The 25,165-nt window shown below is 37.9% G+C and overlaps 1 protein-coding gene and 1 pseudogene across 2 annotated transcripts; both read left to right on the forward strand.

The window, feature by feature from the left end:
- Positions 1–6,302: 6,302 nt before the first annotated feature.
- On the forward strand, positions 6,303–11,941 carry LOC101175198 (carbohydrate sulfotransferase 12-like). The gene is made up of 6 exons (XM_011487431.4): positions 6,303–7,377; positions 7,456–7,590; positions 7,889–8,043; positions 9,767–9,910; positions 9,989–10,296; positions 10,378–11,941. The coding sequence occupies exons 2-6, from the start codon at positions 7,488–7,490 to the stop codon at positions 10,616–10,618; spliced, it is 951 nt and encodes a 316-aa protein (XP_011485733.1). The 5' UTR covers positions 6,303–7,377; positions 7,456–7,487; the 3' UTR covers positions 10,619–11,941.
- A 5,091-nt stretch (positions 11,942–17,032) lies between these two features.
- Positions 17,033–24,887, forward strand: LOC101174952 (carbohydrate sulfotransferase 12-like; annotated as a pseudogene). Its single transcript, XR_013650949.1, has 3 exons — positions 17,033–17,068; positions 23,824–24,168; positions 24,254–24,887. The product of XR_013650949.1 is annotated as a carbohydrate sulfotransferase 12-like (transcript).
- The last annotated feature ends 278 nt before the right edge of the window (positions 24,888–25,165 follow it).

Consider the following 25,165-nt stretch of genomic DNA (forward strand, 5'->3'; position numbering starts at 1 on the left):
CAGAGGAGAGGAGATGTAGATGAGAATAGAGGAGAAAACCCAGAGCACCATACTTTCCCCAGCTTCTAACTTCTAGCAGCCTACTAACAACTAATTGTATTGTTTCTAAATTGCAATTTAAATGTTAGTAGTAAGTTAAATATTCTCTGATTACAAGCTAGTCTGGCAAAAAGACTGTCCAAAGAGGAACGTTTTCAGCCTAACTTGTCAGCCTCTCTTACATGAGCTGGGAGCTTATTCCATAAAACAGAGGCTTGGTGACTAAAGGCTCTACCTCCAACTGTACTTTTTAGAATATCTGTTTTTGCTTGGTTTAGGAGGAGGTAATTCAGTGTTTTCTTTAGCATCAAGTTCATTTCTCTTTGGTATGTGAGGTCCTGGGTCTTTGTGAAACGTATCAGAGTGATTTAATTTTTATTTTTAAGACTTATAATTATGAATATCAGTTTTTTAGTTGTTAATAAAACATTAACAACTAAAATAGTAACCTAATCACTTGAGATAACTCCAAAAATATTTGGAGTTTTCCTAATTTTGTGCAACACAAACAGTACAAAACATCCAAAAAACGTCTATACATTCATAAACAAATAATCTATTGCTTATTTATTGATGAAAAAGCGCAGCTGGTTTACTGCCTGCATCACCATCTGTTTTTTCAGTGCAGTTGTATGTCAGATACAAACACCTAAGAAACCACAGACAGACGAAAAATAGATATGGAAACTATATGGAAAATCGCTTGCCTCCCCTGACCACGTGTCCCTGCTGAGACGTGTCTCAGTAAGGAACCACCGAACCCAAACCCAAACCAAAAGATGACCACCTACCCAAAGCTATTTTTTGCCAGCAAATTCAGAATCTACCCCCCCCCCCCCCAATTAAGCAGGAAATCCCCATTTCTGGCAACACAGGTGTTTGATAAGGCAGTTGATGCACTGCATGATGGGATTTGTAGCTAAAATTATAGTGAAGGCCACGGACACATTGGGATTGGGGCTGCTGTCAGATCTGGCAGTGCGAGGATTTGTGGGATACCATTCCCTTTGCCTGTCTGGCTGTTTTACCTGCTTTGCCCTTAATTATTTGATCCTGTTATGTTTATTTCTTTCTGCACCCTGAGTGAGAGGGAGGGAGAGGATGATGACCGACCCCCTTGTGATGTTTAATGTTGTGCGGTCCAAAAATCAAGCAAGGCAATGCCGGGTCACTAATATCGATCATTTAAAATGATCTAGGGGCTGGATATAATCACTCTGCGGGCCTTGAATTTGACACGTGACATAAAGGATCACACCAAGGGCAAAATTCAACAGACCTAAGATTAGACCAGTATTTTTATTGTTCCCGTCATGCATAACAAAAAAAAATATTGAATCATTTTTCCAGTGAATGTATTAGTGACATCCTCATGAAGAGGTATGGCTGAATTATAAAAAGTTCTTTTGTGTTGAAATCCTGCAGATAAATACAACAAAGGTGGAGTCAGAGTGCTTGTTTAAAGAATACAAAAGCAACAAAACAGGATGGGAAATGCATCAAAAGACAAGCGTGCAAATTACTGAAAAACAAAAGCCTGACTGTAATGCCTTAGTGTGTCAGAAGTATGTGCAGTGTTTCCTCCTACGTTGCTGTTCACCTTTCGATAGCTTGTTGTTTTGAAGATTCTTAACAGAATTTGTCAGCTTGCCAATTGCGATCTGATCTTCGTTTTCATTCTGCAAAACAGGTTTCCTTGTCTATGAAGATTTGAACTTTGAGAGTTTAAACAAGAGAGAAAAGGGTGAAAAAGTTCATGTCTGTCTGAGAAAAGTGTGGAAAGTGTGCAGTGAGGAGTTTTACAGCCTTTACTAGCTCACTTGTACGGATTTCACCCATCGTGGGCTGGTTTTAGGTCGCAACTCCTGCAATAAACGAAGAAACACCGTCTAAAATAATTTTAACTTGAAGTCAAAAAGTTTAACAAACCAAAACCAAACTAAAAATCAAAAGTTGTGATAGAAATATACGTTAGAAAAAGCCGAAAAAGCCAATGTTTTTTCTGAAAAGCTTTCATGTCAAGTGCTTTTTTGTAAATTAAGTGTCCTTTGGCACTACAGACATTTGTTACTCTCTCAACGTAATACAAAGGGAGGTGACACTATATCAACACAAACATTTGCACACAGCTTTGTTGTTCTAGTTTTTGTTTTACTTTTATTGTTTTGAACATTAATCATCTTAATCATCTGAAAGTGTTGCTGTGGGTGACACTTAAAAATAGAGATCTCTTCTTTTGAGCAGTGAATCACTCACCTTTGTTAAAAATGCAAATCTCTTGTTACGTTGATAGAAACGGAGTGTTTTAACCCTTGTGCTATCCTATGACCCCACCTTTACATTGACGTGTTCTCCCTACCATGACAAAGGAGGATAAAGGTGGAAAGATTTCATGTAATCCATGGACACCAGTGAAGATCACAAATCATTTAAGAAAAAAGTTTCAGCCCACTGTCTAGTGGGTCTAGATGACCCAACTCCCAATGTTAAAGTGCCTAGAATAGCACAAGGGATAATAATGGCTGCCATGCCTATTATTCCAACTCAAGCAGCTATCTACTTCCTCCTACATGGTTTGACTTGATTGTGTGTTTTGGTTGGCTCCAAAGGCAGGTCTTTTCTAATACAGCATCTGACAGTCGAGCTCCATTCACACAAGGTGTTTGCTGAAGAATTCAGAGCTGGCAGCTTAGAGGGCGTGTAAGCAAATGGGGAAATAACAGAGCTATATGTTTAATTACAAGCATCTGTATGGCTGTTGTATTTGCTCTTTGCCCCTGGGTCTCCACCCTGATGACGTATTTTCATTTTTAATAACACAGACACCAGCACACACCCTGCCTCCTGTCTGGTGATGTAGTAACACTGGGGGCCTTCTGTAAATGTGTCCGAGCAACAAAACGGAATTTCTTCACTTCTTAGGAAAAAAAAACTCATATTAGTGTTGGATTTTGATTGATTGGAACTAAAAATCCATTTACAGCTGCTTATTATCTTGCTATTCTTATACAACCCAGTTTTTGCTGTAAACTTGAGTACAAATCCGCTTTTTTAAGCCTTGTGTTTTATTTTTGAAAAGTTCTCACTAACGAAAACAATCAATATTACTATTTTGAAATGGATATATTGTGTTTTTATGGATTTTTTTTAAATGTTGGAACCTATTTAAATGAAAGTTTCTGTATTTCTGTTGTATAACAGGGTAGATTATCCTAAGAAATATAGAAAACTTTCATTTGTACCATATTTTAACTTTTGTTATTTTGTGTTTATTTCCTTTTGTGTGACCTTTGATTCCAAAAACAAGTCTAAACAATATTTAAGACTTAAGTATGATCAGTGTTGTCTTTTATATTTTAAGGAAATGATATAAATGATTTCATTTAAGCAGAAGTAAACTAAATAAGTTATGTTAATATGACTAAATTGTTTTCAATGATATGAGTTTAAAAACCATTGGTTGCATTTTTAGTGTTCCGTAAACTTTTGTCCTTTCACATAACTTAATTTCCATACAAGCATTACGAAGAAAGACTTCTGTGTCAAACTTTTGTAAACTACTACGGGTAGTTACTTTTCAATGTTAACAACAAGCCATTAATCATTATTATAAATTAATTAATTATTGGTTGAATGCTGTAAAGTGTCAAACTCAAATGCACAGGGGGCCAAAAGCTCAAAACACACAAAGGTTGTGGGCCGAACAGGATAAACATTTATTGAACCAACTAAAACAAAACTTTTTTTGAACGTGAACATGAATCCAAACAGACAGTATACAATAGAGGCCTATCATTCCAAAAATAATTAAACTTAAAATATCTTGCTCTCCATTGAAATAGCCCATCTCCTGTCATTAAAACTGAACATTTGAACATGCTGGAATCTGAAAATAAAAATGGGTTCTTTTAAGTAAAAGTTAAAATCTTAACAAAATCAAAACATTCCATTTTTTTGCACTTAGGCCAGTTTGTTAGAGGTTGTTGCTTGGCATATTTTCTTGGCAACAAGTTCATTTATGTTTGGGCTTAGGTTCTGTGCTGTGGAGATTCTCAGGATGGACTTAAGGTGCCTCACTTGTCATTATGGGAAGAAAAGAGAAAAAATAAATTCAATTATTATATTTAATCAGTAATTTGTGCTTTGCAGTCATTTTCCATTTAAATGTCCCATTTTTGGGTGTTTTTTCTTTTCAAAATCGCTGAATTTCCACATTTGCCGTTCAGATACTAAAAAGTGACGTGCGATGAGGCACCAGCCCGCTGAGCCTCACCTTGGATTGCGCAATACCTATGGAGTCAGACGGTACTGCTGTCTCTCTGTATGTCAGTTCAATCACTTGTACTATATGAGCTGAGTTTACATAATTTAGCAGATGTATATAATGTACAGTGTTTGTTTTTATAAAAAACTGTATGTGAAAGACGTGTTTCTTGTGCTGAGCGCTAAACGCTCAGCACAAGAAACACGTTCAAATCCTTGAAACACGTTCAAATCCTTGAACCTTTCAAGATATTCCAGGATATTCCAGGATTTTCCAGGTTTCTATGCTCCATTTAATTACAAGGAGAGTCCTTGAAACCCTGTTTTTTTTAACCATTATAACTTTGACATGCTTTCAGCTAGAAACACCGTTCAAACATTGAAATGTTCTCAAGGCTTTGGACTTCAAAATAAGTTTTGAAAATATTATGGGATGACAACACCACTATGGTTAGCGGCCATTTTGTGGCTAAATGTGAGCCGATTTTAGACTGCAGTTTTTACCTATTTTAACCATTTTACTATTACAATGTTAAGATTTTTCAGCTTAATCCTTTCAGCTATTACTTTTGGTCCTTCAAATCCTTGAACCTTTCAAGATATTCCAGGATATTCCAGGATTTTCCAAGATTTGTGCTCCATTGAAATACATTGAAAATCCTTGCAAACTTTTGTTTCTTTCAACCATTATAACTTCAACATATTGTAGCTAGAGACACCATTCAAACATTAAAATGATCACAAGGCTTTGGAATATAAAATACGGTTAGAAATCATTATGGGATGTCGACACAACCTACTGTTTGGTGGCCATTTTATCACCAAATCCGAAGCAAATATTGCAATAAACTTCATCCATGGCTGGAACTGAACATAATGAAATTCACTGGATCTGGCCATATAAGGAATGTGGGCATGGTTAGCAAATAAACTTCGTTGCTTAGGACGTCCAAAGGTTTACATTTTCCGATTCGTCTGAAACTGACGTCGATTTGTTCGTCATCCCCAGGCGACCCAAACATAAAATGGTTGCTATGGAGATAAAATCAATAGAAAAGCTGCCATTTTTAAAAAAGTGGATTTACTATCAACTTAGAACATGTAGCTTTTACCAATATGATACTCTCAAACAATGTGCTTTCTTGAGTCAGTTGATGATGCTGATTCCAATGCTAGCACTTTTAGCCATTTTAACAACATCTTCAAATTTTCAACAGTTAAGCCATTTTTTCAACAATTTCAGCTTTAATGCTTAACTCCTACAACTTTGGACCTATTTTAGCCATTCTGCTATTACAATGTTCAACTTTTTCACATTATTCCTGCTATGACTTTTGATCCTTTAACTTTTCAAGATTTTCCTGTACAGTTCAGCCATTTCCTCAGCAAATTTGGCTTTTATTCAGCAGTACAGCATTCAGCCCGGCATTTTCTTCTGGAAATGCAGCTCCTTCTAGTTTAACTTATTTTTTGTCAGGATCTCTATTTTGATCAGGTAGGCAGGCCAATTGTTTTAAGGGTCAGGGTAAACATTATTCAGCCCCGTAAAAGTTCACACTTGAAGAAGACATTTCTGTAGAATTTTCAAGTTGGGAAATATTTTTTAATCCCTCTCCATGTTAGTCTGCTGTGTTTAAAGTCCCACTGCGATCTTCTTTTCATCTATTTTCAGTGCATTACCAGTGGTCTTTTAAATATAATTATGCAGTTTTTGACAACCCCCCCCCCCCCCCCCCCCCCCCACAAAAAAACAGTTGTTTTCTAGCACATAGTTTCTAAAGAGCGGCAATAGCTCATTGAAATTTGCCTCCAAGTTGTGCGCAGGACGGTTTGGGCAGAGTAACCCCGACCCTACTTCCCGTCATCCATCTGTTTACACTCTTTTGGTAGCTTGTAGCCCCTCATATACCCATCCTAACGTTACTGCTACAACCTTTTTCCAACTGTACTTTCCAGCTGATCTCAATTCCCAAAGATTTGACTAAAGAAATATTTAGAAATGCTGTTTTAGGCCTCATTCTCTTTATAAATATCTGCCATCTTGGGAAAAATACCACAAGGAGATACTTAAAATATGTGTCCTTAAAACAGAAATGTATTTTTTCCCTCTATGGACTTCAGTATAATGTTACAAATTTGCTTAATTTAAAACTTTAATTGGAAAACAAAGTTCTCTTTGTTTTTTCTGTTTTTTATGAAAACTACACTTGTTCATCTCAAACTTTTGGTACAAAACAGAAAAACTCGGTGTGATCTAAAGACTCTTTTTGGGAAAAAAATGTCAATAAAACTATTTTCAGAGATAGAATCAATATATATTCACCAATTTGGGTTAGAAACCAGCCTGATCCATGCTGTTCTCGACAGGCAGGTCAGATTTAAATTCAGTGTCAAAGACTGGCACACGACATTGGGTTACCGCAGAAACTCACACACCCTCAGCTGTACAGAGAAGACAAACGGGATCATTTTACCATACATGTTTTCCTGCACACAGATCAGATAACTCATCTCAGCCAATAAGGAACCAGCTTATGTTTCTACTTGTCTTTCTTGCGCTGAAGAATGTTAAAACCTTTGTTCTTAATAGGTTGGTTCTGTTTGTACATGTCACTTCATCGTCACCTTTCTTTTTTTTATATAACAGTGAGCAGAAATGGAGGTGTGACATAAGAGGGTGTGGCAATAGTTTTTACTGCTCCAATACAAACCTTGTTTACACCCATGTGCCACATGGAGGCAGCTTGAAGTCTCGAACCTTTCAGTTTCCTCTCTTGAGCTGTATTTTGTCAAACAGGATTGAACAAGTCACGCCTACACCTGGATTAAAATTATCTACCATGCTTTTAGCTCCTTTATTTTAGCTCAACATCCTAATGAATAACTTCACTGTTTTGCTTTCTGAAAACACCTTTGAAGGATCACCTGATCAGAAGTGGCTGCCTTTAATGGGGGTTTTGGCTTTCTAACTTTCTCTTTTATATTTTTATTATTATAATAATTATTTTTTTTAACACAAACACACTTGCATTTATTTTGATCTATTTGGATTTCCCCCCACAAATCTTCAGTTTGGTAAGCAACATTCTTCATGTGTGGTCTATTGATTCTTATGGAGACATTTAGATCTGACGTGCTTTCACTTTTTTTTAGTTCATTGGAAGTGAGTCATAAATGAAACCATCATGAGATCAAATAAAGGACTCATGATTATCATTTTCATGTTGGGATGTACCTTTTTTATTACTTTGACAACTCATGGATGGGATTTTTACCAGCAAAATATAGGTAGGAATCATTCCTTTATTTACAACTCTTGTTGTAACTCCAGTGTTAAAAAACAAAAACCAGGAGTATTTAAACCACAACTGTGTAATATCCTTATATGATGTAGTTCACTGCATGATATAAAATATTTCGATGTAAAGCTACTTATACTGTAGTTCTATTTAACTTGACCAGCATATTGTGTATTTTGCCAGCGTGTAAAAGTAAGATGCAATATTTCTCTTCAGTAACCAGCAAATGAGGAAAAATGATTGATTTAGCTGAGCTTAAAAAGAAATATTTATTTCTGCTTTTGCAGCACTGAGGTCTACAAAACAACAAGACTTAAGAAAGGATCTTCTGAGAAAATACTGTGCTGGTGTGAACCAAAGTTTGGATGATTTAAAGCACACAGACTTGAAAAATTTTATTGTGGATGACAAACACGGAATCATCTACTGTTATATTCCTAAGGTGACGTATTATATATCATCTGCATTCACATTCATAAAGCTGCTGAAATGTTTTCTCCTATTTCTTTTCCTCTTTAAATTCTAGGAATGACAAGTCTTTTCCTGTCATTCCTAGAAAGACAAGAAAAATGATTTTGCTCAAATTCATAATTTAGCCATTTAATAACTTATCATAAGGTAAAAACTGTTTTCTAGAGATAACAGAATAAAATTATCACTCAATATCAAAAAAGACACAAAAATAGTTTTTTTTAATTGGGGATCAACGGATGTTGCTAATATTCTAACTTAGAACAGCTGATTTGAAAGTTGTTTCTGATTAACAAACGCCGCAAAATGTCCACCCAAGTTATTATTCAATAACAGAGTGCCATGCCTGCCACCATAGATGGTCATTGCACGTGCATGAGTGCTGTTTTTACATGTTAAGGGCCGTACACACCGGGACAAAAATCGGCGCATGTTATTCGCCAGCGTTTTTCAACACGTATTTTGTGTTCACACCCAGACGATTTTGACGATGAGCCGAGTTAACATGCAATTTCATTCCCTGACATTAGATGGCGCTTAATGTAAAACAGAAATACTCCTGTACACAAGGTGGCGCTGCGCAACTTTACGCTTCTTAAAGTCGCTTTTCACTCAGAAGAAGAGAGCAAGTATTTACGCGCTTGTCAGAATCATACAAAGAAAACATGAATATTTCAATCACCAGTAGCTCCAGTTCCAGCGATGAAGAAATTATTGTTGTGTTGAAAGATGAAAGACGCCGGAAAAGACGCCGATTTTGGGTACATCCCATAGTTACGAGAAGAGATGAACATGGGGAGTTTTATCGACTGGTAAAAGGGCTGAAAATGTATCATGAGGGTTTTCGGGGATATTTTAGAATGTCCATTATTTCTTCGCAGCAGTGTAGATGCTTCTTGGCGTCTATCTTCTTCGCTGGTATATGTGCTCACAAAGGCTGTTTTGTGTTTGAGCACCCCCAAGCTGTGTTTTACTGTAACTTCAGAAGCTCCAGACACGTGTGCAAAAGCGCTATTCTCATTGGTCGTATAGTTTTTGACGCGGTGCGTCAAACCAAAAAAACGAACCTGAGGCGTTTTTTTAAAAAATGACGCTTTTACGCGTGGTGTTTTTCGCGTTGGTGTGCACACTCACATTGGTGCCCTTTGTTTAGTCACGAGGCGTTAAACGTCGGCGAATATCTCGCGCGAAATTCGTCCCGGTGTGTACGGGCCTTTAGACTGGAACATGGATTATTTTGACATGTTTCTGTCTAAATAAAAAGCAGAATTGATGTATTTATTTTTTTATTTCCATTTGTGGGAAGCGAGCGAGTACAAAAAACACACATGCAATAACAGTAGTCCACAAGAAAACGTTGATTAGAAGGGTACCATTTGTGCAACAGTTTACAGTTAATACACAGTTTTTTCATTTCAGATTATATTATAAATAAATCGAGCAGTATGTCTAAAAAACTAATTTATATATACCTATGAAAAACTATTGTTGCATTTTAGGCTAAAATGTTAAGTTAGGTCAAAAAGGAGGGGGAAAAAAACCTAAATGTTATTGACAGTTAGCTAGAAAAAAATTAAATAGTGCAAGAATTTAAATTAGATTTTAATTTTAAATTAGATAAGCAATTCAATTTGAAATATTTTTAAAACACACACATCAACAAATACTTTAAAATGTTGTTTTTTTTTTTGTAGGTGGCATGTACCAACTGGAAGAGGACCTTGATCGCTTTAAACTTTAGTGAACCATATCCTGACCCTACGTCCTTTGAGCATAACTGGGTTCACGATTTTGAGAGGTTCAAGCTCTTAAAAGACTTTCCAAAGGCTGAAAGAAAGGTCTGTTTGTGCATCAATAATAGGAGTGTCCTAAAAAGGATCACACAGAAGATTGACGAGTATTTATGTGTTTTACAGGCAAAACTAAAGCACTACACCAAGTTCCTGTTTGTCCGTGATCCATTTGTGCGCCTCATCTCTGCCTACAGAGACAAGATGCTGAATTATAACCAGTATTTTTATGAAGGCTATGTGAGAGTGATTTTGCAACGTTATAAAAAACAGACTAAAATGACTTATAATCACAAGGTAGCCAAGAAAGAAGGTCTCCAGCCTTCATTCTATAACTTCATTCAGTACATACTGGACCCACGAACCGAGACAAAAGAACCATTTGAGCCCCACTGGAGGCAGATGTATCGCCTGTGTCACCCCTGCCTCATTGAGTAAGGACATGTTTACCAGACATAACAGCTATAAGATACAGAATACATTAAATATAAAAAAATGCCTTTTTTCCTTCTCAGATATGACTTTGTTGGCCATCAAGAGAGTCTTCAAGAAGATGCTCAGGAGCTGCTGAAGATGTTAAAACTGGAAGATGATATTAAGTTTCCTCCTTCATATGAAAATATGACTTCTGGTAATTCTGTTATGGACTGGTATCAAAGTGTACCACTGGAAGACAGGAGGATGCTGTACAGAATCTATGAAGAAGACTTTTTACTCTTTGGCTACAGAAGGCCAACCGAACTGCTGGATGACTGAGCTGATGTCAGAACATTTACGGTGCTCAGTCACTTTAATATTTAAACTGCCTCCAAGTATTTGGCTAGTGACACTTAAATCTTTTATAGTTTATTTTATAGGCATCCTAATTCACTAGCTGTTCAGGAAAGCCTGTTAAAAAGTCCCTGATCGGTTTTTCGACGGTTAAAAAAAACACCAATGTACACAGAAGGTACACAGCAAGGATACCATACAGATTCCCATCATTTAAGCTGGACCTTCTCTTGCACCTCCTAATGGTAAAATGGCGTATACTTATATAGCACCTTTCTTCCTACAAGGACAAAGCGCTATACCAGGGGTCGGGAACCTATGGCTCGCGAGCCATATATGGCTCTTTTGATGGTCACATGTGGCTCGCAGACACATTTTTATTTTTTTTATTTTTCATTAGACCAGTCCTTCTCGGGCGCGATGCGATGCCAGAGGCGCACAGTAGTAGCGGTGCTTGGAGAGAAGGATCTGCGCCAGCATTATCACTTTACTATTATCTATTATTTCACAGAGTTTGTACCACCCGGAAACCTGTGAATTGCCGTGCCTAAAACTGCGCGCCCCCGTCTCTGAGAAAGAGCGCGCAGTAGCGGGGACGGGATGTGAGAGGGAGAAAGCAGAGGGTGAGGGTGGAGTTGTGGGCTCGGTCAGTAAGGTGAATCGCGCAGGGATTGTAAAAACGTAAAACCTGCTGCCCGTCACTCACTACAGCGTGTGAGTGTGTGTTTGGCTCCCCGTCTGCATGTGAGCAATCTGTCTCACATTTACAGAACATTCAGACCTATGATCACGTTTAAAGTATCAACGCCTGCATGAAGCAGAAACTCACCATGGATCAACCAGACTAAACCATCAGCAAAACTACCACGAGAAATACTCATCATTTATTAACAACAGCATAACAATGTTATTAAAAATAATCCACAGACTTATTGTCCTTTAAAAGTGTTGAAATTATATCAAATGCACACATTCACTTGAATATTTAGTTTTAAACATATTGTCGCGGACTGAGTTTAACTTGGCTGTTGGGCCGCGTTAAAAGTTCTGGAGTTCCTTGAACGCATCAAGCAGAGATCTGATTGGCTCTTAGTTCTGTCGCTCAGCCTGTTGTTAGTTAATTTGGACCAATGGGGTTCAGCTATGGGCCGAATAAGGGAAATGGGAGGGCTGCAGCGGGAGCAGGGGAATATAAAGTTGGGAGAAGCGCTCTCGTCTCGGCGGGAGAGATTCAGGAGTTGCTGAATTAATTTACGGCATTTGTTACAGCCTGCATTAACCAGAATAAAGAACCTTAAAAGAGGTTAAGTCTCAGTGTGGGAAAAGGACACTACATTATTGTATGGCTCTTTCGAAATTACATTTAAAAATATGTGGCGTTTATGGCTCTCTTGGCCAAAAAGGTTCCCGACCCCTGCGCTATACAGTCACAGACCCATTCACCCAGTCACACACACATTCACACACTGGTGGTGGCTCCGCTGCCAAACACAGGAGCCCGCCGACCACCAGAGGCAAGGTGGGGGTTCAGTGTCTTCCCCAAGGACACTTCGACTCATGGGCGTGCAAGGTGGGAATCGAACCTGCAACCTTACGATCATGGGACGACCGCCCTACCGCTGCACCACGGCCGGAATGTGGCTGTAACACACCACCTAACTTTATTCAATTTAATTTACAGCCATTTTTTCTGTTTTTGTAAGCTGGATTGCAGTAATACATACCACATACCAATTTAGACTTGATATGTTTTTTTAAAAGGAAAGTACGAAATATTTTTTTAGCTTTGCTCTTAAATTGGAATTTCAGTAATTTATTAGGGCACAAAACCCTTTGCTGATGTTTGCAGTGTTTGCCAAATTATGCCATATTTTTATACTCATTTGCCAAGCAATGGGAGAAGGTAAAAAGTGTTACTTTTCATGCAACTGTCTCAACTTCCATAGAAGCTGTGACATGTGAAGGTGAAGTTTTGAAAGTACAATTCCATGTCTGGAAATAAAACAAAAATATTTATTTACTTAAGTAATTCCTAATTTTCCATACTTTTTAAAATGCTAATTATCCTGTTTATTTTTTAAAAGAGCCATTGTTTATGATTTAATTTTAATCATTATTTATTCTTCATTTGTGTTAATTTATTGTAGAAGTGTGGGCTATTAGGCCTTATTTTACTTGAAAGCAAAATACAAGGGAAATATTTATTTTAATATAGGGAACACAGCTAAATGTACTTTAATTTTCAACATATTCTTAACTATTATTTGGTATTATTTGAAGAGGCTTTTGTATTTGGAAAACATGAAAATATTTTGTATTTCTTTTTTATCCACCACAGTAATTCAAATAAAAGGGTATTTGTTTGGTCTACTTTTGTTCCATCAAAATACAATCCAAACGGTTGCAAATGAGGCTCAAGAGGCAGACAACACATCAATGGAGTTAGTAAATTCAGTCTGGACACTGTCTGACGATGACACTGAGTATGAAGTTGCGCTGAGTACCCACCATTTCCTTATGGCACTTACTGTTGATTTGGAGATCTACTTGGCTGCAGTTCCAGGGAGGTCATGATCTGCTCACTGTTGACTCTCATCTACTTCACCCTGGTGGATCAATGCCAATACAGAACCTTCACAGAACAGCTTTCATTACTTAGTTTTGTAGTCAATTTACTGTCAAGAAATATTTTTTTGAAGTTACTTTATTAACCTTTTAACTCTGTCACTTTTGTTTTAGTTTTACATTTTTTCGTTGCCACTACTGTAGGTCTTCAGCCATTTACGCAGTTAACATCATTCCATTCTGCTCCATTCTGAAGCAGAGAAGAGCAGCTTTGTGCTGAGATGTAATAAATCAGATGATTCTGATTGGCGGAGAAATGAGGCTTTGCAACAACACTAGTCCAGATGAAAGGTCACCTTCCTCTGCATCGGAATTAGAGGATTTACGTTGATCGCAGAAGTAGTTGAAGAGCTACGGTGTGTCAAAGAGCGTGTGTTAGAATTCCCCAGTGACACCAGAGATGTCACTGGGGCTCATTGCAAAGGTGACTAAACTGCAGTGGATGCTGGGCGATGAAAGCCAGTGCTTCATGCTCTAAGCAAAAAGAAAAATGAAGCATGTTAGTGTTTTTAAAAATGAAAGAAATGTAGGGTTAATATAGGTTAATTGGCTACTCTAAATAGTCCAGAGGTATGAATGTGATAGTGCATAGGTGTGTGATTGTGGCCCTGCGACAGACTGCAACCTGTCCAGCATGTCCCCAGCCTTCGCCCGCAACTGGCCGGGATAGGCTCCAGCAGCCCAAAAGGGAAAAACGGATAGATGTAAGACATGTAGGGTAGTAGTGGAAAGTGAATCTGTTAACTTCAGCAGACTACATCACTTACTGGTGGATTGTAAATAGTAGAGGTACTCGAAGAGGAGGCCACCCTTTGTGTTAGAGGTGAACATAAAACACAAATTATTTGGAACATATTCTTTAACCCTTAAAATGTACCTTTTTCCACATAGAACTATAACACAGTTTGTCATAAACAGATGTTATTTCAACATCACCTGAAAAGTAAGGCATTGGCTTCAACTTAAAAAAAAGCCTGAATTTGATCAGCAGTCTCTGGGGCAGTTCTGGCTTCCTGCTGAATTTTGTTTAACAAGATTACATTTTTGATTTTTGAAATGGTTTATTTCAAGCAATCAAATAAGAATAATGCACAAAAAGCATTAAAATCATCAGTTATACATTCATACCATAACTAATCAAATTATTATTATCATACTATTTAGACTTATTAATAAATTTTGCTTGAAATGGAGTGGAAGGAAGCGAACTTATTTAAGCCCAGCCCTGTTCTACCGTAACCATTTTATGACATGATTTATCGTTATCCGGTTCTTAAATGAGAGAACATTAACAGCCTGTTTAGAAAAACAAACAAACTGCATTTACTGTTTCCTGGTATAAATATTTGTAATGAGCAAAAGAAGAAGGAAAAATTCCACCAACCTTCACATCCAACACATTTTTCTAAACATTTCAATGAATACAAGCACAGCAATCCTACTGGATTTGTGTTGGTTTTTTTTTTTTCATTTATTTCTGTCTGGACTTATATTGACCAACTTGAATAATTCTCATATAAAACATGTTTCTCATGGACTTTCCGAGACCTAAAGTTCAGTGTTTTTAGTTTTTAAGTGTAAATAGTGCTTCTTTTTAAATAGGTCTCCTGTACTTTAAATTATGCAACACAGAAATTCAAAATGTTTAGCACAAAGCATGTTTCACTATAATAGTTAAATGGACATACATTGTCTATAAAAATAAATTTTTGAACTATAACCGTGTTTTTCTCATTTTTTGGATGAACAAAGAAGAAAGCAAACTCAAAAAAAACAAAATTTCATGTTGGAATTATGGATTATGTGATGATTGAATAGGAGAATGTCTGACGAGGGGCATAGCAAAGCTGAGATTTGCTTGTATGAAAGAGAGAAACCTTAACATTTCAATGTCAGTCACAATGACTGTACTCGCAATGATACAGACTTAATTTGTTAGTCAAAAGCAGGATGAAACTAACTCTACTGACACTAGCTTGTTTGGTTTCTCATCAGATATGCAACCATACCCACCATGACCTGTACACACAAACAACAGGTTGACTCACATTCCTTTAAGGAACATTGCCTCTTGAAATGGTTTGGATATCGCTAATCAAACTATTGTGATGAACAGCTTCTACTACTTTAAATTTGCTGTATGGAGAGGGGCAGACATTATATTTTGTTGAACTACCTTTTGAGATGACCAACAAGAAATGTATTTTCCTAATTAGAAAATAGTTGAAGCGACAAATGTCGTACCCTTTTTTCTTGTTCTGGGACAACTTAGATCCCATTTCATTAAATATAGCGATTATTATTTCTTATGAAACTAGAAAAGCAATTATTCCTCTCACTAAGAAGTGTTTCTGTTGAATTGAAAAAAAAAAGCTTCATAGAGAATACTGTAGTCTACCTTGTAAAAGACAGTTAAGGTCCTACATCATGCTTTTTTAAAGTCTTTTAGAGTAAACTATATCCATATATATGATCATATGTTACCTTTGGCACACTAAAAAATACATTCTTAATGAAATAAGACTTATTTTCACAGGTCATTTTCCTACCCTGAGGTAAGACAACTCGACCTGAGCGACAGTCTTTCATGGCCCCAAAGTGTTGGTATCTGTGTGAGTGTGATGGCTGCCTACGCTGCCACACCATCAGGGCAGTACCTCCTGCACCACACCCTACATATATCTGTTCACTTTATTTGTTTGCATATACTTTTAGATTTCTTTTTCAAAAATAACACACATTTGATCATAAAGTTTATCAACATGTTTCAGTTTACTTTATTATAATTTGCTTTATTAATTTGATGTTATGCTTTGAGTCACCAGTGCTAAAGGGAACCATTGCTGCTGCTGCTGCTGCTGCCATCTGCTGCTGGAACAATCAAGTCAGGCCTGACACAAGAATGCATGCCAGTCAGCAGAGGCCTTATATTCAGCAGGCAGCTAATTGGACTGAACCATCACCCAGTGGACAAGGAACTCTTTGTGTTTCTTTACTTTAGTTTCTATTTTGATGTTCTTTATTTTCATTCATTTGTGTATGTTAATTTACTATAGGTTGGACTTTAGTTTAGTTTGTTTGATGTATTTTGTCTTAGTCATTTTAAGTTCCCCCTTGTGTGTCTAGTTGGTTTGATCAGCCACTATATATGTTCCCTTGTGTTTCCAATTAGGGAGGTCAGTTTGATTTAAGTTTGTTTGTTCAGTTGTCCTCTGTTACATTTAAAAGCTTGAGTTAATTTTGTTACTTTGACCTCTTTTAAGGGCCCATTTTTGCCCATCTACACCTTTGTAAAATAAATTAGAAAATTTTTGATAAAACTATTTTGCTGTCCTTGTCTTTTACTGCTCGGTCCACCACAGTGATCCGTCTTGAAAATTCTGCCTCCTGCGAGATGAATCCTGTGGGGTTTTTAACCTGAATGAGCTGAAGGTTTAAGATTTCTGTCTTTTTTAAAAGTGTCTCTAGAAAGTGTTAATTTTGCTGATAAGACATCGTACCTTTGTGTTAGGAATGTCAGGCCACAAAGATTTTTGTTTTTCACTTATTGGAGTTAATTATTAGTTATTTTATATTTTAATAAAACATACAGATAATAGCTGAGTCCAATGTTTTAAACAACTTTAGAGATTGTTGCAAAGGAATCATAGGGATAAGATTTGGGGGATTCATTTCATTTTTACCCCAGGACAGATGGATGATAACATTGTTTTAAAATAGATAGGAAAATTCTGAAGCACCAGGGAATTAGCAGAGCAGATGAATCTAGTAATGATGAGGGGGATCTACATAGGGTACACAGACATGCTGGTCAGCTCAAAATAAATTCCAGAAAAAAACAGAAGATGGACAGATCTACTGCAGCTGAGTAAAATTGACAGAAGAGGGCAGTAAATAAATACATGCTGTTTATCATAATCCTCCTTAAATAGAGTTCTGACTAGCTTTTTTTTCTTGGTGATATTGTATAGTAATCATTCTCCTTTTTACCAAAAGGTAATCAGGTTAAGACTTTAGGTGTCCATAATATCAATAGTCACTTGGTACGTTTGCAAGTTCTCATCTCTATTCATAAATTCTGTTTTTATCTTTATATAATTTCTAAAGATGATCATCCTAAATATATGAATGAAGGTCAAGCACAACAACAGAGTATTTGTGTGTAAACAAGACGGACTGAAGTAGAATGATGTTGCAGGGAGCATAGATTGTATGGAAAAACGTTGAAACGTGTGCAAGCAGGTTGGAACGGGTGGAGGAAGGTTTCAGGTGTGTCGTGTGACAAAAAAGCGTCAGCAAGAATGAATGAAAGGTGTAGAAGACTGGTGGGAGCAGCCATTTTGTTGGCTTAGATCAGGGGTCAGCAACGTTTATGAGATGAAGTGCCAATTCCAAATTTTCTCCTTAACAACTGTGCCATCACCAACTATACTGCCAACTCTTCATCAGACTCTTCAACTCTCAACTCCAACTCTTCAACATCAATTGTAATGCCAACTCTTCATCTTCAAATCATCAGGCAAGGCAAAAAACTTGAAAGACAAGAATCACTAGAAACAGCAAACATGAAACTCGTCATACTCAAAAAGGGGAACAGCAAAACTAAGAACAGCACAGGAGGAAGGGAAAGACAGGACTTAACCCTTGTGCTATCCTAGGCACTTTAACATTAGGAGTTGGGTCATCTAGACCCACTAGACAGTGCGCTGAACCTTTTTCTTCAATGATTTGTGATCTTCACTGGTGTCCATGGATTACATGAAATCTTTCCACCTTTATCCACCTTTGTCATGGTAGGGAGAACACGTCAATGTAAGGGTGGGGTCATCTACGGTAGCACAAGGGTTATATACATACAGACAAAAGAGACACAGGTGACAGCAATGAGCACAGTTGGGGACCAAAGTAAAAAGCGATGCATTAACAAAACAGGAAACCCTTCAAAATAAAACAGGAAACTGAACTGAATAGAACCATAAACAAACTCAAACCGTAACAAAACCTCAATTATTCATTTCTTCTCAATGACCAATTTGACTATTGGCTCTTCTGTGAAAGGGGCGCCATCCATACGTCTTTAGCAAATTCCTGATAGGTCAAAGTTTGACCTGGTTTAACTTTCAACATGTGTTTAATGGAAAAAAAGTGTTTGTATGGCCCAAAAAAGATGTTACTAATGTGCGTTGCGACACCTGAACACAGGAGTTCTGAAGACGGAAGTCTGCATTGGAAGTGGTCGCTTGAATTTTGAGATCTATTGTAAATGAACGAAATGTGTGTTTGCTGTTTTTAACAACAGGAAAATGGGTTACTAACATTATGACCAAACAATCAGCTTATTTATCTAGCACCAATAGCAACAATACAACAATAAAGCAGGTAAGCAATAAAATTTATAAAATAATAACAGGCAACAAGCTGGCCTACTAAATCTGCTCACAGCAGTTTAAAAGCCTGAGTAAAAATATATGTTTGTAAAAGTGAGTTAAAAATCATTGAGGTATTTGCCAGACCTCACAGAAAGGTAGAGTCCATTCTAGATATTGGGATCTACAACTGAAAAAGCTCTGTCTACTCCAAGTCACAAGAAGAGTTCTGAGAACTGATTGATCTTCAGATCTCAGGCCTAGACAAGGACAATAAAACAATAATAAGTTATGAAGGATAAAGAGGTGCCAAACTATTCAAGTATTTAAAAACCAGAAGTCAAAAAAACAATTCTAAAAGACAGAGGCAGCCAGTGAAGAGAAGGCAGTAATGAAGTGATACGCTCACACCGCCAGGTCCCCGTTAACAGGTGAATTTTGGACCAGCTGGAGACCCTACAGAGCCACTCTGCAGGGGGTTGCAATAGTCCTGTCTGAAAAAGATGAAAGCAAGGATTACTTGTTCCAGTGCATGATAAGGAAGAAATGGATTGACCATGGTGATTGGTCGCTAGCCATAAAAATAGACTGGTTTATTGTACTGATGTGCAGTAAAGTTCACAGCTAGTGAGGTACTGGCATCACCAGTCCAATTTACAAACACATGAACACAGTAACTTATTAACCATTTTATTGGCAACAGTTGGGTGTTGTTTAATATTTCCTTTCAATATTTTTCTTCCGTTCACAAACTGTAGCATAAAAAAAAATTGTTTGTCTGTGCTGCGCTCCTTCCAAGTTTAGACACATAATCCTCCCTTTAGAAAATAATACTAAACAATATTAAAGAATAACTGAACGGCTGCACTTGACTTGTTACCATTAATTCTATTGTTCTTTAGCCGTGGTGTCACATTCTCTGGGATCACCTCTGCCTTGAGGCGCGAGTACTGCATGTCTCATCCAGCGTTTTTCTAATGTGAATTTCTAGCGGATAAAAGAGACTAAATGAGTCACAAACTTGCACCAACAGAATCAGATTTGGTGAGAAATGAGCTGCAGTTCCAGTCAGTGTGTGCTTGGTGGCGCAGTCTGGGAGCAGGGGAGGCATGAGCTTGTCCTGGAAAGAGAACACCACCCTGTTCGGGAAAAAATGTCAAACCAGGATGTAGTTCCTGCGAAGGCTGGCATTTTTTAACATCTTAGTATGTTTTATCAAACAGTCATCGAAAGTGCTCCGTTGTATATCGTGGTGTGCTGCTGCAGCACAAGCAAGAAAAATCTTAACCGATTAAATAAGATCATCAGGAGGGCTATCTCTGTTGTGGGATTGAAGCTGGCCAAATTGGAGGAGGTGGCCGAACAACGGACATTTTCCAGGTTTCTGGCAAGGATGGACAATGTGACACATCCTCTGCATGAGGCCTTCAGTAAGAGGAAGAGCAGCTTCAGCAGCAGATTTTTATCCCAAGAAAAAAAGTATTTTCAGAAAATACTGAGGTGTCAGTCAGAGATTTGAATGTTTTGTTACTCCTCTACACATTGAAGAAGTCTGAGTAGAAACCATCAACTAGTCAGGATCCCTAACCAAAAAAAGTGAAATTTTTTCAATTTGCTTCATTTTGCAAGTTAGATATTCATAATTTCACTTCAAAGCTAAACTTCAGCAGCTAAATCGAAATTTAACACAAATGAATGACTTATTTTTGCAATGCACTGATTAAAATGTGTTTTTTTAAACATGTTGTTGTATTTTTTGGATGATGAAGGGATATAATGGAATATTACTTGCCGTTTTTGTTGCACTCGTAAAGTTAGGTTGGGGGTGTGAGGGGCTGTAAACTAGGAGAGCAGATGACAGGGTGTGAGGGGCGGGCTTACTCCTCACCAAAAGTCCTGCCCACAACTGAGAGGCAAATTACCAATAAACTCCTGCCACTCTGCAAAATATATGTCCTAGAAATCTGCAAAGGTTTTGTGATTTTTGGCATAATCATAAAAAAAACCCCACTGGGAATGCTTTGAAAATAAATCAAAAGATGATCAGAGTGGGACTTTTAATTCAAGGATTTTTCTGAGATATTTGCATCTTGTGTTTGCAGCGAAATCTTCAGAACAGCAAAGACTAAGAAAGGATCTTCTGAGGAAGCAGTGTGGTGGCGTGAACCAAAGTTTGGTTAACTTGAATAAGATTGACTTGAAAAACTTCATTGTGGATGACCAACACGGCATCATCTACTGTTACATTCCTAAGGTGACACATCATCTGCGCTTACTCACATTCATAAAGGCGTATAAAAGAGTGCCATATTTAAAAGATCTGTTTTTGTCTTTTACCATATGGTTTTTCTAAAGATATTTTACATCATTTATGCAGGATAAAACCTTTCAAATTTAAATTGTGCATAAAAAATCTGCATGCAAATGTAAATATTTAAAAATAGCTTACAAAAACTGATTGCAACAAAAAATATTCATTTCTAAAGGATATATTTTTTGCATTTTATGGTACAAGCACCATATAACTTGGTGTAGCTGTACTTTAGGATCCCTCTCTTACAGAAAAGCACATTAGCCACAAGACAATCCAAGATTTTATGGTATTTATATAATATGCATGTACAGTAAGTACCCCTCAAGTATGAAGACGGTATTTTGAGCATGAACAGCCTATATTGTAGAGACTGGAGCAAATGGACATTGAATATTTTTTGCAACAGTTGAGTTTATGGCTGTCATTTTTACAAATGGACGCTGTGTTGGAATTTTTTGGTGGCTATTTAGCTTTTTTGAAAGACAGGATCCTAAGGTGCCAAACTTGATGTTTGGACCACAAAATGCACAATTTGTCTGAAATATCAAAGTAATTGGGCTCAGCTTAATGTAAGTACAGGGTTGCTGCACATTTCAGCTACTTTTAAGGAAGAAAGTGAAAATGTAAGGGTTAATGGCTAACAAAATATGCATTATTAGAAATTAACAAACGACATGGAAGCCTTCGTGTTGGACGGTTGCTTCAGCGAAATGCGTTAATTTCTGTTATACCATGGTCCGGGTGAATCCTCGATTCTGATTGGCTGCTGGCTGATAATAATAATTAATAGGTGATAAAAGGTGATAATGCACAGGATAACAGAAGAAGTTCCAGTCACCTTAGCTTAAATGTTTTGTATCACTGCGCTGGCTTCTTTAAAACAACCTTTTGCTTCATCATTTGGACAAAAACAAGCGGTAAGAGGAGAACTTTCTCTCTGAACTGATGCTTTATTCAACCCATCGGAAAGATCAGCATATATATATAGCCGAACCTTGAATGCAGCGGTGGTGCGGCGCCTTGTCATGTTACCGTGACAATGCGCCGCACCATGAGGTTCCGTTTGTGCCAAAAATATATTTTGTGTCCACTGTCTATGTCTACTGCAGTGTTTTTCAACCAGTGTGCCGCGGCACACTAGTGTGCCGTGGGAGATGCTCAAGTTTGCCGTGGAAAATTGCCCTCATTAACTGATCTAAAAACATTAACAATCTCCAGAAAATCAGCTCTTTGTTCATCCAAACAGGTCCTGATAAAACACTGAGTAGTTAGGAATATAAACGATCATAAAATATTTTTTCGTTGTCTTTATTTGATTCTATTAAAGATATTTTGATAAGAATGACGGTAACGCGAAATAGCTGCAGCTATAACTGTGTAAGGAAAAGTCCCGCAGCTTTTACTGTCTCCACGACTCCACCAATCATTCTTGAAGGCTTAATCACATGTCATCAGTCTGACCAATCAGAAGTGGTTAAAGTCTCCACTTCCTTGTTCCAATTTAGCTCATAACTCAGTCAGTTCCGACAAAAACACAAGCTAAAGCTTGTCTTTAGCGGTGTAACTTTCCACAGAATCCGGTATCAGACCGTGGAACAAGTGAACAAAACCATGAAGCTCAGAGACGCGAGTCTTTCTGCCGTTTTCTCGCAGTTTTCACACTACATCTCCCATGATGCATTGGCTTAAAGGGACAGCGTCTTGAAAACACAACGAACATACAGTTTGTATGTAACTTAACTTTTATTACATCTTTTAGAAAAACATCTGCAACTTCCTGCTTTTTCTGCCACAATTATCACAAAAATGCACGTCAGATTGCCGGGGGGGGGGGGGGCTGTAGATCAAAACAGACTATGAGTTTCTGCTTTTTTTTTTTTTTTTGGGATGCTGGTGTGCCGCGGGATTTTTGTCAAGGTTAAAGTGTGCCGTGGCTCAAAAAAGGTTGAAAAACACTGGTCTACTGAACAAGTTCATTGAACATTGGTTCATCATGCGTTATGTTTAACCCTTGTGCTATCCTAGGTACTTTAACATTGGGAGTAGGGTCATCTAGACCCACTAGACAGTACTCTGAACCTTTTTTCTTCAATGATTTGTGATCTTCACTGGTGTCCATGGATTACAGGAAATCTTTCCACCTTTATCCACCTTTGTTATGATAGGGAGAACACATCAATGTAAGGGTGGGGTCATCTAAGATAGCACAAGGGTTAAGAAGGCGAATACATCTCCCAATTGAACGCCGCTGACAACCCGAATACTGCAGGACGCTCCCTCTGAAAATATACGCTGGAGAGACGAGAACCCCGGCACCAAATGATGCGCTGGGAGCCGGGACACCACCTGTTGAACAGCCGAAAAAAAGAGGGACAGACACGGGGAGAAGGACACCTCCACACCAGAAGAAGGGGCATCATCAATCCGAAGAGAACGGGGGGAGACATGACGCCGAAAATGAGAAGGAGAACAGCGAGCATGGAGAACCGGCAACTAACACAACCCTTGTGGTAAAGGAAGAGATTGAGAGTTAAATAGGACGCTGAACAGGTGAGTTAATTAACTGAACCGCCCTAGGGGAGTAACCGAAGTAAAACACTGCTAGAGTAATCTGCCTGAAAGGGGACCAAGGTCGCTTATTTATGACGCAAAATATGCATTTTACAAGAACTCACTGATAAAGGAGAGGGCATGCGGCCTGATTGATAAAGTTTTGGATGTTGATGACAGGGGGTTAGCAGGACAAACCATCCCGCCAGGAACCAGGCGAGAGAAGGGTCAGACAGGAGTGTATAGAGTGTAAAGTAACTGATCGTCGTAAGATGGAATCCTCACCCAATTCAACGGAAACGCATCACAGACTGACCAGTTTAAATTTGGGGTAGGAATGCCCCAATGCTGATGTTTGTTTACGTGTTTTACAGGCAAAACTAAAACACTACACCAAGTTCCTGTTTGTCCGTGATCCATTTGTGCGCCTCATCTCCGCCTACAGGGACAAAATGTTGAATTATGATCAATACTTTTTTAAAGGCTATGTGAGAGTGATATTGCAACGTTATGAAAAAACAGACTGATCTGCCTTATAACCATGAAGTGGCTAAGAAGAATGGTCTCCGACCTTCATTCTACAACTTCATTCAGTACATACTGGACCCACGAACACAGACCTATGCATTTGAGCCCCACTGGAGGCAGATGTATCGCCTGTGCCACCCCTGCCTCATTGAGTAAGGACATATCTACCAAAATTAACAACTAGAACATATAGCTTGGTATCAAATTGAGAAAAAAATTGTTTTTTTTTCTTCTCAGATATGACTTTGTTGGCCATCAAGAGAGTCTTCAAGAAGATGCTCAGGAGCTGCTGAAGATGTTAAAAATGGAAAACGATATCAAGTTTCCTCCTTCATATGCAAACATGACCTCTGCTGATTCTGTTATGTACTGGTTTCAAAGTGTACCAGTGGAAGACAGGAGGAAGCTGTACAGAATCTATGAAGAAGACTTTCAACTTTTTGGTTACAGAAGGCCAACCGAACTGCTGGATGACTGAGCTGATGTCAGAACATTACCTTTTTTACTTTTTCATCAGCTGTGCAGCGGTAGGGCGCTCGACCTCTAGCAGATAGCAGATTCCGTGCGTGAAAATGTGTGTGAATGGGTGAATGGGACATTTGACTGTAAAGCACCTTGGGCTCTCAATGGGGGTTGAAATGCACTACACAATATTTGAGCAATCCAGCCGTAAAGGTTTTTAGCCAGATTCCAGGTTGGACGAGGAAATCGAAGACGTACGTAAATCTATTTGTCTACAAGTGGATGCATCGTAATGGAGCAGCGAGCTTTTGGCCACCGATTGTAACTTCTATGTCTCAAATAAGTTTCTTTCCCCTTGTATTTTTTTCATCTAACAATAATTTGAATAAAGAAATAGTCAAAAATTTAATTTCTTATACGTGTCCTCCATCATGAGAAAAAAAATCCACAAAAACACGTTAAAAAACCAAAGCACAACTTTCATTGAAGTGGGTCTTTAATAACCTGCCCTCTTGCTTCTAGTGTGCTCTCTTAAGAGATGTGCGGCACAAAAGTTGTTGTTAATCAAAAATATTCTAATCTTTTTTAACTTTATCTTTAAGAACATATATTAACCTTCCAGCACCTGAAGCAAGCAGGCAGCCTTATCAGCAGCTCTGCTTCTTGAACTCTTTGTCTTAAATGTGC

The sequence above is a fragment of the Oryzias latipes genome, chromosome 18 (assembly GCF_053564925.1).
Source record: "Oryzias latipes strain Hd-rR chromosome 18, Olatipes_Hd-rR_3.1".
In the NCBI taxonomy this organism is placed as follows: domain Eukaryota; kingdom Metazoa; phylum Chordata; class Actinopteri; order Beloniformes; family Adrianichthyidae; genus Oryzias; species Oryzias latipes.